At 46.9% G+C, this 15,131-nt stretch overlaps 1 protein-coding gene across 2 annotated transcripts in view; it reads left to right on the top strand.

The window, feature by feature from the left end:
* The first annotated feature begins 8,003 nt into the window (after positions 1 to 8,003).
* abca2 (ATP-binding cassette, sub-family A (ABC1), member 2) overlaps positions 8,004 to 15,131 on the top strand; it is a 739,176-nt gene continuing 732,048 nt past the window's right edge. For both annotated transcript variants that reach the window (XM_072488215.1, XM_072488216.1), the window contains exon 1: positions 8,004 to 8,300. In XM_072488215.1, the coding sequence (XP_072344316.1) occupies positions 8,235 to 8,300 (66 nt within the window). In that variant the 5' untranslated portion in view covers positions 8,004 to 8,234. The remainder of the gene's footprint in view (positions 8,301 to 15,131) is intronic.

A 15,131-nucleotide genomic window follows, 5' to 3' on the forward strand; every position in this document is an offset into this window, starting at 1 on the left:
CCACATTAGTTTAAACCCTCCCCAACAGTGCTGGCAAACAACCCCCACAGGACATTGGTTCCAGTCCTGCCCAGGTGTAGACCGTCCAATTTGGAATGGTCCCACCTCCCCCAGAACCAGTTCCAATTTCCCAATAATCTGAATCCTTCCCTCCTGCACCATCTCTCAAGCCACGCATTCATCCTGGCTCTCCTGTCATTCCTACTCTGACTAACAGTGTACTCAGTGGCTGTGCCAATCAGTTTCTGTGCTGGTCTAAAGGCAGGGCCATTCGATGTGGTGGCTTTGCTGCCTTTTCTGCAGTCATTGATTACTACTTACGATGATGTGAATTCAGAGCTGCCATGCTGCAAATGGGAAGGAGCTATAGGAGATGCAATGGGCTCTTCTATAGTAAGCTCATTGGCTGTAAGTGTGAACAAGCAGAATGAGCCTGCAGCCATGTCCACCCATCACATGTCAGACAACTATTGTGCAAACCTGGCACAGTTATTGAAACAAGGTGACAGGATTGAACAAAGATTTTAATCACAGGTGAAATTCTTTAGATTTTGATATGTTGTTGGTCTGTCCTACATTGTAAATAATTTATCAACAGAATGAAGTTTAATAAAATATACTAAAAAAAAGCAAATACATTTTTTTAAATGGGCGATGCGGTGATGCAGTGGTTAGCACTCATGCCTCACAACTCCAGGGTCTCGGGTTCAATTCCGGCCTTGGGTGACTGTCTGTGTGGACTTTGCACTTTCTCCCCGAGTCTGTGTGGGTTTCTGCCGGGTGCTCAGGTTTCCTCCCACAGTCCAAAGTTGTGCAGGTTAAGTGATTGGCCATGCTAAATTGCCCCAGAATGTCCAAAAGGTTAGGCCGGGTTACGGGGAGGGGGTGGAGGCGTGGGCTTAGGTAGGGTGCTCTTTCCAAGGGCCTGTGCAGACTCAATGGGCCAAATGGCCTCTTTCTGCACTGTAAATTCTATGATTCTATGAACGACTCTTACCAATTTCTATTAATGTACCATAGAAAATTGATGTACCGCCAATTGACGACAGACGAGGAGTCGGGAGAGAACCTGTGGCTTTAATCAGCTTAAAGACACCTGCTGGCAGCCGGTCCCAGAATGAGGGCAGGGCTGGAGGTTGGCCACCTTTATACATGAGCCCGAGGGGAGGAGCCACAGGCGGAGCCAGCAGGGACATGCCCAGGCATGTAACAATACAACAGTACAATACAATACAATACAGTGGTTTACCACATTCACCCCCTGTTAAAAAAAGAGTCCGGCGGGGGTGAAGTGGACGGGTTGAGTTATAGATCGAGTCTGTCAGGGGCTTTGACTTTCCGCTCTGACCACCTCAGTCCCGGCTGTGGTGTGGATATTGATGTCGGATGAGGTGTTGAGGCCTGCGTGTCCAGGAGCGTGTCGTCTTCTGCATCTCGTAGTAGATGAGTTGCAATGGGGGGAGACGGTGTAGGGTTGGGAGTAGTGGTGATGGTCGCTGGGGCACCTGCGGGTGCCAGATCCCGAAGGGAGACTGTGTCCTCCAGCCCATCATGGTGCCACGTAGGCATATTGGGGGTTAGCATGGAGGAGAAGGACCTTTTCAACCAGTGGATCCGACTTATGGCTCCTCGCATGCTTCCGGAGGAGGACGGGCCCTGGGACCGTCAGCCAGGATGGGAGCGAGACCCCTGAGGTGGACTTCCTGGGGACAACAAACATCCTCTCATGAGGGGTCGCATTGGTGGCGGTACACAGGAGCGACCGGATGGAGTGGAGAGCATCAGGAAGGACCTCCTGCCAGCGGGAGACAGGGAGACTTCTAGGCCGTAGGGCAAGAAGGACGGCCTTCCAGACCGTCGCGTTCTCCCTCTCCACCTGTCCGTTTCCCCGAGGGTTGTAGCTGGTAGTCCTGCTTGAGGCGATGCCCTTGCTAAGTAGGAACTGACGCAGCTCATCACTCAAGAAGGAGGAACCCCGATCGCTATGGATGTAAGTGGGGAAACCGAACAAGGTGAAGAGGCCGTGCAGGGCCTTGATGACTGTGGCAGAGGTCATGTCAGGATGCGGGATGGCAAAAGGGAAACGTGAGTTACTCATCAATGATGTTGAGAAAGTACACGTTATGGTCAGTGGATGGGAGGGGCCCTTTGAAATCGACGCTGAGGCGCTCAAAGGGGCAGGAGGCCTTTACCAGCTGTGCACTGTCTGGCCGATAGAAGTGCGGTTTGCACTCCACGCAGACCTGGCAGTCCCTGGTCATGGTCCTGACGTCCTCGATGGAGTAAGGCAGGTTGCAGGCCTTGCTGAAGTGGAAGAACCGGGTGACCCCTGGGTGACAGAGGTCATTGTGGAGGGCCTAAAGTTGGTCTACTTGTGCGCTGACACATGTACCGCGGGATAGGGCACCCGGGGGCTCATTGAGCTTCCCAGGTCGATACAAGATATCATAATTATAGGTGGAGAGTTCGATCCTCCATCTTAGGATCTTGTCATTCTTGATTTTCCCCCTCTGTGTGTTATTGAACATGAAGGCAACCGACCGTTAGTCAGTGAGAAGAGTGAATCATCTGCCGGCCAGGTAATGCCTCCAATGTCGCACAGCTTCCACAATGGCTTGGGCTTCCTTTTCGACAGAGGAGTGTTGAATTTCAGAGCCCTGGAGGGCCCTGAAGTCGATAGTCAGGAGTGCCTATCTGGTAGCGATCGTTGGAGTTAAACTTACGTTCTCTTGCAGAAGGGTCCCGAAGGGTGCGGAGAGGAGAAGAAGGGCTGAGTTGAACTTGGCCCCTATTCTTATAGTCCCCAAGGGCTTCCCACCTCTCGGGTGGACCTTGTACCTGGTTCCAAGTGATTGGACTTGGTCCCAATCACTTGGTTCGATATTCTCCAATACTGGAGCGATTCCTTGATCGAGGGGTGGTTGTTTACCTTTCTTTGTGTCAGCTCCTGCTGGCGCTGAAAGGCCTGGGCCGGCTTTGTGTGTCTATTCTGTATCAATTGTTCCCAGGGATTGCTGATTAATATGCAGATGGCTGGGGCGTTGTCATGTTGATGGCTGCAGGTATCGATTCGGTCTGGCTTCTCCAGAGGCGAATACACTGTTTTACCTGCAGCTGTCTGTTTGAGTCCTGTTGGCTGATTTTCCCATCAGCCTCTTCCGTTCGCCATTTTAAATCGGGGTTTGGCCATTCTAATTGGGAGTCAGCCATTTTACATGGCTACAGAGGCGATCTTCGGAAGGTGGGTGGGCCGATCGGATGAGCAGGGGCTCCGGGAGGCGGCGGGGCGATTGAAAGATGGCAGCCCCCGCGGGTCGCACGTGGCGGGTGGCGTCGAAGATGGCGTCGAAGATGGCGGCCCCCACGGGTCGCACGGGTGACGTTGAAGATGGCAGCAAAGATGTCAGCCCCCACGAGTCGCACGTGGCGGGTGGCGTCGAAGAAGGCGGCCCCCACATGTTACACGCAGCGCTGCTGGGCTTACAAACAGGACGGGCCTGGCAGACTTTAGAGAAGTGGCCCTTCTTACCGCACCCTTTGCAGATCACGCTCCTCGCTGGGCAGCGTTGCCTGGGGTGCTTACCCTGGCCACAGAAGTAGCATTTTGGGCCTCTGGGATTGGCAGGTTGCTGCGCGGCACAGGCTTGCGGCTCCCCCGTGTTGGGTGATGGCAGTGCCCACGACGTCACCCCTGGGTCAGGTGATTGCGGTGCCCACGACGTCCACGAAGGTGCCACGTAGTCGGAGGTGTAGGCATCCAAGTTGCGGAAGGGAGTCAACAAGGTGTATGCTAGGCATCTCCTTGCCACGAGGCGACAGTGCCCCGGAGAATCGCAAGCTCATTGCGGGTACTCGGCCGGAACTGCAGTTGTAAGGCGGTATCGACTGCCGAGCACACACAGTTGCTGATCCGGGACGCTTATGTCGCAGGCATAAAATCGAATTACATCCGCCAGCGCCTACTAGAAGGGGGTACACGCGACTTCCAAGAAACAGTACGGATTTTGGACTCATTAGAAGTTCTGGCTGGGGTGAATTTGGGACCTCCCTCCATGCCCTAGCCTAGATGGAGATCACGGTATTGAGGTTTGGACCTGCCTTTGGGAAGAGAACTGAAGAAGTCAGGAATGGCCCGTTGACCAAAGAGGCAATAGCTTGCTTTCTGTGTTTCTACTCAACGCAATGGATTCAAGTTTCCCACTCTCTCAAGAGGCAGTCCATCAGCTACCACAGGCTCAGATAGATGCTTAGCAGCTGGAAAGGCTGGCAAATGTAGCAATGTGCCAATCCCAATTTAAACAATTGTATTACACCCCCGACTGTCTCACCCACACTGGTACCAGTGCTAATGCCCCAACGCCAGCTCCAGTGGCCACATGCACAGGTTATTAGAGCATGCCTGGTCTGGGACCATAAGTAGCAAAACTGCCAGTGGTAGAAATCAGAGAAAAAAAGAAACAATCTTGAAAAACTGAGCAAATCAGCTGCCCATCATTAATTGAAATGGAGGAAATTTGGTTGATTTCAGCTCCATTCTGAAGCATAGCTTCAATACCCAAACCTTGATATGCCTTTACATGTGTTGCCAAATCCTCAGCATATTTCCAGCGTTTAATGTGGTCAGGAGTGGAGCAACCTGTGGGATAGTTGCAATATTGTTTGCAATTCTAATTTGACTTCATACACATAATAATTAGTGCATATATTTATATATCTGCACACACATGCAGATCTATAGAAACATACACACATACAATCATATATGTAGGTATGGACATATGTACAAATTAGGAGCAGGAGTGGGCCATTTGACTCCCTTGTTAATCAAGATAGGTGTAAAGACAGGCATATATATATTATAAATATAAACACATGCATATACAAACACACACACACATATATACACAGACACACTGTAAATATATCTGCAACTCAAATGGAAGCACCCTTGCCTCTGAGTCATACATTTACCAGTTCAAGTTCCATTCCAGCACAAAATCAAAGCTGACACTCCAGCATAGGACTGAGGGAGTACTGCACAGTCAGACGTGTTGCCTTCTAGATAAACATTATCCCAAGGACCTGCCTGGCTGCTTTCTCAGGCTAATGTAAAAGATCCCTCGGCTTTATTTCCAGAGGAGCAGGAGAAGGTATCCTGGGTGCCTTGGCCGATATTTTCCTTAATTGAGATCACTAAAGCAGATGATCTGGTCATTATTACATTTGACATGGTGCAATGACAATAATCTCTCCCCCAATGTCAGCAAAATTAAGGAGCTGATCATTGACTTCAGGAAGTGAAGTGTCGTACACACCCCTGTCTACATCAATGGTGCCACCGTGGCGATGGTTGTCAGTTTCAAATTTCTAGGTGTACACATCACCAACAATCTGTGCTGGTCCACCTGCTATGACAAGAAAGCATGACAGCATTATAGTTCCTCAGTAAATTAAGGAAATTCAGCAAGTCCACATTGTCTCTTACCGATTTCTACAGATGCACCATAGAAAACATCCTATCTGGCTGCCTCACAGCCTGGAATGGCAACAGCTCGGTCCAAGACTATAAGAAACTATAGAGAATCATGAACACAGGCCAGTCCATCATGCAAACCCTCTTCCCATCCATTGACTGTCTACATCTCCCGCTGCCTTGGGAAAGTGGCAGCATAATCAAAGACCCCTCCCACCCGGGTTATTCTTTCTTCCAACCTTTTACATCGGGCAGAAGATACAAAAGTCTGAGAACACGAACAGACTCAAAAACAGTTTCTTCCCTGTTGTTGCCAGACTCCTGAATAGCCCTCTTAAGGACTGAACTGATCTCTCTATGCATCTTCTCTACAGTTGTAGCACTGTATTCTGTATGCTTCACCCGATGTCTATGTATTCCCATTGTGTATTTGTCTTATGTTTTTCATGTATGGAACGATCTGCCTGGACTATGTGCAGAACAATACTTTTCACTGTACCTTGGTACATGCGACAATAAATCAAATTCTAAATCCTGTTTGTGGAAGTTTCCATGTGTTAGGAAAATAAAAGCAGTTTTAAGGAATTTATATTTGTATTGGTGAACATTAGAAATAAAGTATTGCTTTAAGTAGGTTTAATTTAATGCTTCTTACCTGGAAGGGCAAAGTCTATAGTTAGATTCATGCTGGACAAAGGTTTGTATGTATGGGGGTTGGTTAAGTTCCAACTGTGTTTCTATTGTGTTTAAAGTGGGCTGCAGCGTGAAGAGTAAATAAATAGACCAGCAGAGGTATGCGGTGTTGCTTAACAACTGGGACCTTGTAAGGTAGAGAAGCTTTTAAGTTTTAGTTGAATTTAGGGGCAGTTGGAGATATGTAGTGAGAGAGAAGGCAGCTCTCGCAGCTCTGCTAGGAGCAGTTAGTTTTTGAAGGCTAGAGAGGGAATATCTGTTTCAGCTTTGCTAGAAGAAACACCATAACATGGAGTAATGATTATGAAAACAAGTGCAAAGTTAAGGGAACTAGAGAAATTAAGAGAAGTGTTCAAGAAGTTTGGAGTTAAGTTAACAGAGACCCAGGTATTGTTCAGAAGAATTGGAGGTAGAGTAAACAAAGTGTTCGGAGTTAAAGAGACAATTGCAGGAACCAGATTTAAAGTGGGACAATAGCCTTCAAAGATAAAACAAACATACGAGACCATTTTAATACAGTCTGGGAATTAAAAGTTAAAGCAATTACAAGCAGTTTGCACAATAGTAAAGACAAAGAAGTTCTAAAGGGGTTGGTGTGAAATCCCGGACTGGATTTGCTGTTAAATGTGGTGCTGAAGAATAAAGTACATTAAAAGTTGGAGCTGAAGTTTTGTTTAAAGGTGTCATTTAGAAAACCTGGTCTAGAATTCAGAATATAAATCATGAAGGGAAAGCATAATGAGAAACTATTTTAAAAAGTGTCTTTTTGGGAGTAGAGTTGGAAACTCTCATATGATCATTATCTGGGGGATTCTGAGGCGAAGTCCACAGAATCTAACTAGGGTTCAGAGCGTGTATTTGACCACAATCATCTTGTGTGCTTAAAAGGGCCTTTGTGATTGAAGCTTAACCTGTACTTTGTAATCCATGTTACTCTTTAAATCTGTCTGTCTTTACAACTGGGATTGTAACATGTGTGAAAACTAGCTGCTGTCTTTCCCACATTACAGCAGTGACACTTCACAAAGTACTTCACTGGCTGGAAAGCACTTTGGGACTTGCAGTGGCTGTGAAAGATGCTATATAAATGCACATTCTCTGTACATCTTTACATATTAAAAAGTCTTACAACACCAGGTTTAAGTCCAACAGGTTTGTTTCGATATCACTAGCTTTCAGAGTGAAAGCTAGTGATATTGAAACAAACCTGTTGGACTTTAACCTGGTGTTGTAAGACTTCTCACTGTGCTCACCCCAGTCCAACGCCGGCATCTCCACATCATCTTTACACATGGCACTGATATATAATGACACACATGCAGACACAGAAAATACTAGACAATCTCAGCTGGTCTGCCAGCATCTGCAGAGAGAGACGGGAGCTAACGTTTGGAGTCTGGATGACTGTCCTGCAGAGATTGTCCAGCATGTTCTGTTTTTGATTCAGATTCCAGCATCAGGCATTTATAATTACACCTGAAGAAAAGCCCCAGGACTATGACTGTGAACTAAACTCTGTCCCCGGACCCACTGATGCTGACGGACCTGCTGAGCCTTTCTCGCGCGTGCCCTGTTTATAAGTGGGTGGTGCACGAGCGCGCGGCGGGTACGCGGGGCGCGCGCGCGGGGGGGGGGACGCACACAGCGAGAGGGAGAGAAAGGGGGTGGCGCGCGCGTCGGGGACGCGAACGGAGACACGGTGGCGGGGGCGCGCGCCGGGGGAGAGTGAGGCCGGGGGAGCGCGCGCGGCGGGGGGCGCGCACAGAGAGCGGGTCGGGGGCGCGCTCAGCTGGCGCCGGGTTGCAGCTGCCGCGGAGCCGGGATTGCCTTTGTCTTTCGGCGGCGCGGAGGAGGGGTGCTGGCGGGGAGTGTGTGAGGGTCTGTGTCAGGGTCTCTGCGTGAGTCTGTGTCCCCGAGGTAAAGCGGGACGCCGGGGAGGGGGAGGGAGGGGGGGCAGCGATGCTGCTGATGTGCAGCTCCGGGTCCGGCCAGACGCCGCTGTCAGCGAGAGGGCGCCGGGTGTGAAGCGGTAACCTTTCCGTGTCCGCCGGCCGGGCGGGCTGCAGCCATGGGCTTCCTCCACCAGCTCCATCTCCTACTCTGGAAGAACATCACCCTGAAACGCCGGAGTCCGGTGAGTGACTTCCCTCCACATTGCTGCGGCTGGCCACCAGGCAGCTTAAATGTTAATTGTTGTGATAGCGGTGCTCTCAGCTCCCGGGCGGGCGGGGGGGGAATTTGTTATGACAACCTCTTCCCAGATCAATGTTTCCATTCAAATCCTGACCCAGGACTTGTTATTGTCCATGCATTGTCCCGAAGTTTCTTCCTGGTTATTGGGCCTGAGAGAGGCAGATGGCAGTTACATTGTGGCACAGCTTACCGAGAGAGAGTGAGAGAGATGCCTTTTACTACGCACTTCTTCAACACGCATTCGATCGATGTGAAGCTTGAGAATGTTTATTTTATTTTGCCTGATTATCCTTGACTCACAACATCAAAGTGATTCCAGTTACCCCCCTTCTTGACGTTAAAAGTGCGGGCATGTGTCAGCCTCTTCCCCCCCCCCCCCCCCCGTGATGGGGCAGGGACTGGACTTGTACCTGTGACATAGGGTCACAGGTGTCTCTCAGGATTCTGCAGCTTTGCCCTGTCCTGGGCTTCACCATTTTAACCCAGTCCCTGTCATGTGCTGAGGCTTTATAAGGGAAGTGGTCAGTCACGACCAGACCTCTTTTTGCAGAACAGAGTTAAGTGGGTGACACATTTTAACAGATCTCCCCTCAGCATCAACACATTACCTCTCCACAGAGAAGAAAATCTGGCCTGCCGATAAGGGCAGTTTCTAAGTATTTTTCAGGGTGTGGAGGTAGTACATGCTGATGGCCAACGGGCCCTGGACTCAGGATAATGTATGCCAAGCATTTTAGTATTTTACCTCGGAAGCAGTGAGGGGAGGAGAGAGAAGAGCTTTTTGGCTTAATTAGTTCATGATACTGACGGCAGCATAAATCAGACTGAAATATCTATATTAAACATGAGGGAGTAACGCAGCCTGCATGCACCAACCCAGCAGTCAACAATACTGGACAAGATCAATACAATATCTGTGATCATACAGTATTGGGAGAGAAGTTATTTGCGCATTTGGTGGTCAATTTGCTTGTTCACTATTAGTCTATACGCTGCAGGATAACTGAGTACATAACTAGGATCAATGCACATTATGACAATTGAATGCGTGTTTAAATTGCTCGTGAACTTGCATTCTTCAGTCGGTTTGTGATTTGTTTCACTTGGTTAGCACCTCACGTCAGCTGCGTTTGTGCTTTAGTCAGAAAGTTGTGGGTTCAATCCCCACTCAGGAGATTTGAGTGTGTAATCCAGAGTGGCCTTGCAGTGCAAGACTGTTGGGGTGCTCCACTGCCAGATGTTCTGTCTTTGGGGTGAGCTGTTAACCTGACACCCCATCTGCCCCCCCCCCTCCCCAAATCTTTATCCCGACCAACATCTATGACCAACATCTATCTCTCAAGCCACTTCAATATAAACTTGATCATTTATCTCATTATTGTTTATGGGCGTTTGCTGTGCTCAAATTGGCTCATTACAGTTGAAAAAGTACATTATTGGTAGTAAGGCACAATGGTGCGCGCTGAGATTGTGATGGCACAGTATGAATGTACATTCTTTATTTTCTTCAGTATCAACGCATTTGGTGTCCTTGAATGTTACAATAACAGTTGCGCAATTAAGAAAACAGGGAGATAGAAAAATTGTTTTGTATCTAGTTCCTGCAACATCTAGCCCTTTCTTTGAAAGGCCATTGGAATGATCGCAAGACAGTTGTCAGAGCAGATGATGGCACAGTGGCAATGCCATTGGACTAGTGATATCACTATGGCAACTGCTGGAATTTGAATTCAATTAATAAATCTGGAATTGGGACCTAACCTCAGCAATGGTAACCATTAAATGATCATTGACGTACATCTGGTTCATTGATGTCCTTCAGGGAGGGAAATTGGCCATCCTTCCCTGGCCTGGCCTACAACTGACCCCAGGCCCACAGAAATGTGGTTGACTCTTAATTGACCTCTAAAATGGCCTTGCAAGCCACGGTGTTCAAGGGCAATGGGCGGTGGGCAACAAATTCTGGTGAATGAATTTTTAAAAAATTAAAAGAGAATCTTTTGTCAGTTTTCTGTTCGTTTAGTATTACCTTCATATAATAGTGGGAAACAATGAAGCTATAGCGAATTGAATTACAACCGTTCCCTCAGATGAGGTCTGTCTATAGAGTACGATATATATTGCATTGTCCGCTGTGGCCCAGTGACTGGTATAGTTGCTGTGGATTCCATTCCAATCTCAGGCTTCCAAACACAATATGAGTTTGACACTGGTGAGGTACTAAGGATACACTTTGCAACTGGAAGTGGCCTGCTTTGGATGATTCCATTTTTAGGGTGGGAATCAGAGAGAAAAACGTTTCTCCATCTCGGGCAGAAGGGGGAGGGGGTGCACCTTACTCTGAAGGCCCCCTCAGAGTTGGGGTGCCTTCCCATCTGGGATCTTGGAGCTCTGGCCCTTCCCCCACCTCCCTCCCACAGTGCTGCAATTACCCCCTCCACCTCCTGACCCCCCACCGGGAATCCCCTACCCTCGCATTCCCAGGAATTACCTTTACAACGGTCCCAAGACTTTGTTCCAGGCAGAGAACTGGAGTAATTCTTCTGGCCAAGGCGGTGCTGTGCCTGGCCAGATTGGAGAGCTGTCAGCCAATACAAGGGTAGATGGAAGTCCCACCCACAGCCAATCAATGCTCAATTAAATAGCAGTGGACATCCAAGAGTCGGTGACAGCACGTTACATTCCTACGCTCATGGCGAGTGCTGATTGCCCACCATCCTTAAAATTCTACCCTTAGAATTGGGAATTGATGGTGAACTAAAATTTACTCACTGTCCCTGCATCCACCGTACGAAGGGGTAGCGAATTCCACAGATTCACAACCCTTTGGGAGAAGTACTATTTCCTCAAATCTGTTTTAGATTTGCTACCTATTATTCTAATATGATGACCTCTCATTTTAAATTGCCCTACAGGAGGAAGCATCAGCTCCACATCTACTTTATCCATACCTTTTAGCATCTTGTATATCTCAATTTGATCTTCCCATATTCTTCTAAATTCTAGAGAGTATAGATCCAAACTGTTCAATCTCTCCTCGTACGACAAACCCCTCATCTCTGGAATCAATCTAGTGAATAGCACAGTGGAATCTCCATCAGCCTTACACTAACTATGGATCATCCTGATTGAATAATATTACTTTTCTCGATATTATTCTTAATTTTCCATCTTGTCCACTCACTTAACTCATCTGTATCCAGCCTCTTTGTATCCTCCTCAGCTTACATTCCCATCTTGTATCCTCCTCACATCTCTCATTCCCATCCAGCTTTGTAACATCAGTAAAGCTGGTCACATTACATTTGATCTCATCTAAGTTATTGTTATAGAAAATTAGGGTCCATCAATATAAGATTATCACAAAGAAAGCAAATAAAGAATTCAAAGAGGCTTTTTTAGCCAATGAGTGCTGATAATGTGGAACTCACTGCAGGGAACGATTGAGAAGAATAGTTTGGATATATTTAAGGGCAAGCCGATAAGTATATTGTGGAGAAGAGAATCAAGAGTTACGCTGAGAGTTAAATGAAAAGGAATGGAAGGAAACTCAAGTGGAACATAAGCATGGACTGGTGGGGCTGATGGTCTCTTTCTGGACTGTATATTTTATGTAATTGCAATAGAACAACTGTGCTGTGTGCAAAGCAAAATTTAGAAGTATATATGGTGTATTATTTTACTAAAAATGTTATTACTTTCTCAGCAAGGGAATCCTATTTGTGTCTTCAATTGAGAATCGCGTCGAAGAAAATGACTTTGCGTTTTTGCACCTAATAGCTTATCTTTTTCATTCTGTAAACCCTCCAAACAGTCTTGTCACCTGACTGAATGATTATAATGCAACTGCAATGTGTATTGTTTAAGTAATTTGTGACGATGTGGAAAATCAACATTGTCTTTTATTGTTCTGCCTCTTTTGGAGATCTTGATAAAGCGGCTAATGCAAATAATCCCAACTCAACTAACACTGCTGCTAGAACCACATGCCATGCAGTGTTCTGTTGGCTTCTTTCCACAGATGCCCACTTATCCTTCAACCTCCTCGGCAACGATTGTGCTCCGCTATTGGTGACAGAGCTATCAGCCACACAGATTTTTCTTGTTAAAAGTGCTGTGCTGTATTCATTGTGTTGTATACATTGTGTTTAAAGGGGGAGGTTTGTGACTCAGTGGATCGCATCCCTACCCCTGAGTCAGAAATGCCTGGTTTTGGGTCCCGTGCCATGACCATAGATTTCATAGAATTTACAGTGCAGAAGGAGGCCATTCGGCCCATCGAGTCTGCACCGGCTCTTGGAAAGAGCACCCTACCCAAGGTCCACACCTCCACCCTATCCCCATAACCCAGCAACCCCACCCAACACTAAAGGGCAATTTTGGACACTAAGGCAATTTAACATGGCCAATCCACCTAACCTGCACATCTTTGGGCTGTGGGAGGAAACCGGAGCACCCGGAGGAAACCCACGCACACACGGGGAGGATGTGCAGACTCCGCACAGACAGTGACCCAAGCCGGAATCGAACCTGGGACCCTGGAGCTGTGAAGCAATTGTGCTATCCACAATGCTACCATGCTGCCCAAGGAAGGCGTTTTCATAACATTGGCCAAACAGTTTGGCTATCAACCTGCAAACCCTTCAGAATCATGCCAATGGCGGACGGTATGGGCAAGAGTGATTCTTGGCCAGGCGGAAAGATGTTGGAACCTCTGCCATCACTATCCATAGCTCCAGTTTACAATGTGCATGAAAAAGTGTAAACTGTAACACACTCACCACCCTGTATTGTATTTATACAGTGCTTTGCATGGCTTCCAAAGTGTTTCATAGCCAAAAGCAATACGTTCTTTGGAACGTAGTTACTGTTGTGATGGAGGAAACGGGCAATGGCAGCAAACGTGATGTTTCACAAAAAGCAATGTTTTTTGCTTTACTTGCACATAGTTTGAATTGGGCAACGTGTATTGTATTGTTGACTTTTTTTCTAATTAGACAAGAATTCTTTCCAAACTTTTAATATGATATTTTAGTAGACCGGATGCATTTGGAGCACAGGAAATAGATGTATGCACTTTTACAGTCTTGATGAATTGCTTTAGTACTAGCTGCGGTACAGAGACGTGACAGTAAACCTCCATGAACTGGAACAAGACCAGATAATTATTGTTGAAAGTAATGCTCCGCCCTCAAAAACTTTGTTTCACAAAAAGCAATGTTTTTGCTTTACTTGCACATGGCTTGAATCGGGCAATGTGTTTTTTCTTTCTCCAGTTAGGCCGGAATTCTTTCTAAACTTTTAAAATTGTATTTTAGTAGACAGGATGCAGTGGGAGCTCAGGAAATAGAAAGATGTACTTTGGATTCTTGATGAATTGCTTTGATACTAGCTGAGGTAAAATGTCTTACTCACCTCCCCCCTCCCCCCCCCCCTCCTCCCCCCTCCCCATATCAAAGGTCTGCTACTAGGTTGTCGGAACAAGGCCTCATTCTGAAGTTGCAGTGGGAGGATGTGGAAAGATCGAGGTGGTGGATTTTGTAGCTTTGACTGTTCCACAAATACCTGATCCAGGTATTGTTGTGGATAATTCTGCAAGTTGTGTTCCCCATTCCCAATTGACTCTCTCGTTCTTCGACTGTGTCTTTCTTTTTTTCATTTGAAAAATAATCTCTTGAAAACGTTGCAAATGTACAGCAAGCCGTCGGTATTTCGAAATAGCAAAGCTGGTGATAACCAGCTTGCCTCTTCCAAATGCAACCGCGACTACTGTTAGTTTCTGGTATTTCCTTTTTCCTTTTGTGTCCCCCCCTGGCATGGACATGTTTATTTTTTACATTTTGTTCAAGGCTCTTTGGTTCCGCAAAATATATGCTTCAGAAAATGTATGGCAAACCCATTTTCTCTGACTAGAGCTCCTTCTTGTAGAATCGTTCAGCACACGAGGAGGCTATTCGGCCCATTGTACCCATTCTGGCTCTGTGAAAGAGATATCCAATTAGTCATAGTTCCCTGTCTTCCCTCATTGGCCGCAAACGTTTGCTCCTTGAATATTTATCCAATTCTCTTTTGAAAGTTACTTTTGAGGTTGTTTCCACCCCATGCTCAGGCAGGGCATTTCAGATCATAACTCAGTGGGCAAAAAGAAGTTTGCCTGATTATCTCAACTCATTCTCTTTTTATGGCTTTTCGTTATTGACCTTCCCAGAGATCTAAAGTTACGAGCTTACCAACAATGATCAGAATGCTCTCATTGTTCAATGCGTTAATACAATAGATATAGTTGAGTATGATAATCACAAAGGTCTCTTCAGATTCACTCCCCAGTCTCGATTGGGATTGTTATGTGGATATTTTAGTTGACATCAGTACCCTGAGTTCTGGGAAGGAAAGGTCAACTGTTTGTGTTGGCTACACAGCAACTCTTGCGGGTAAGAGTGCGTGGTCTAGTGGCCTGCTTGAGACTCGTGGACAAAGAATGGACTGGGGACAAGAAAGTAAAGGGTGGCCAAGCCAGTGTGCCCATTGAGGAGTCGATGCCTTCAGGAATGAAAGGGGTCAGAGGGGTGAGTTTTTGGTGCGCAATGGAGCGAATGACGAGAAGGCACGTGCACAAGCGAAGGTGTGTTCAAGGACAATCAATCTGAGTGTCTTCATTTTGTAGGAGGTTGTACAGGGAAAATATTTACATAGAATTACAAGCCATTTGGTCGGACTGGTCCATGCCATTGTTTATTTTCCAGGCATGGCGCCTCTCATCACACTTCATCTT

Source organism: Scyliorhinus torazame, chromosome 22 (genome assembly GCF_047496885.1).
Source record: "Scyliorhinus torazame isolate Kashiwa2021f chromosome 22, sScyTor2.1, whole genome shotgun sequence".
In the NCBI taxonomy this organism is placed as follows: Eukaryota; Metazoa; Chordata; class Chondrichthyes; order Carcharhiniformes; family Scyliorhinidae; genus Scyliorhinus; species Scyliorhinus torazame.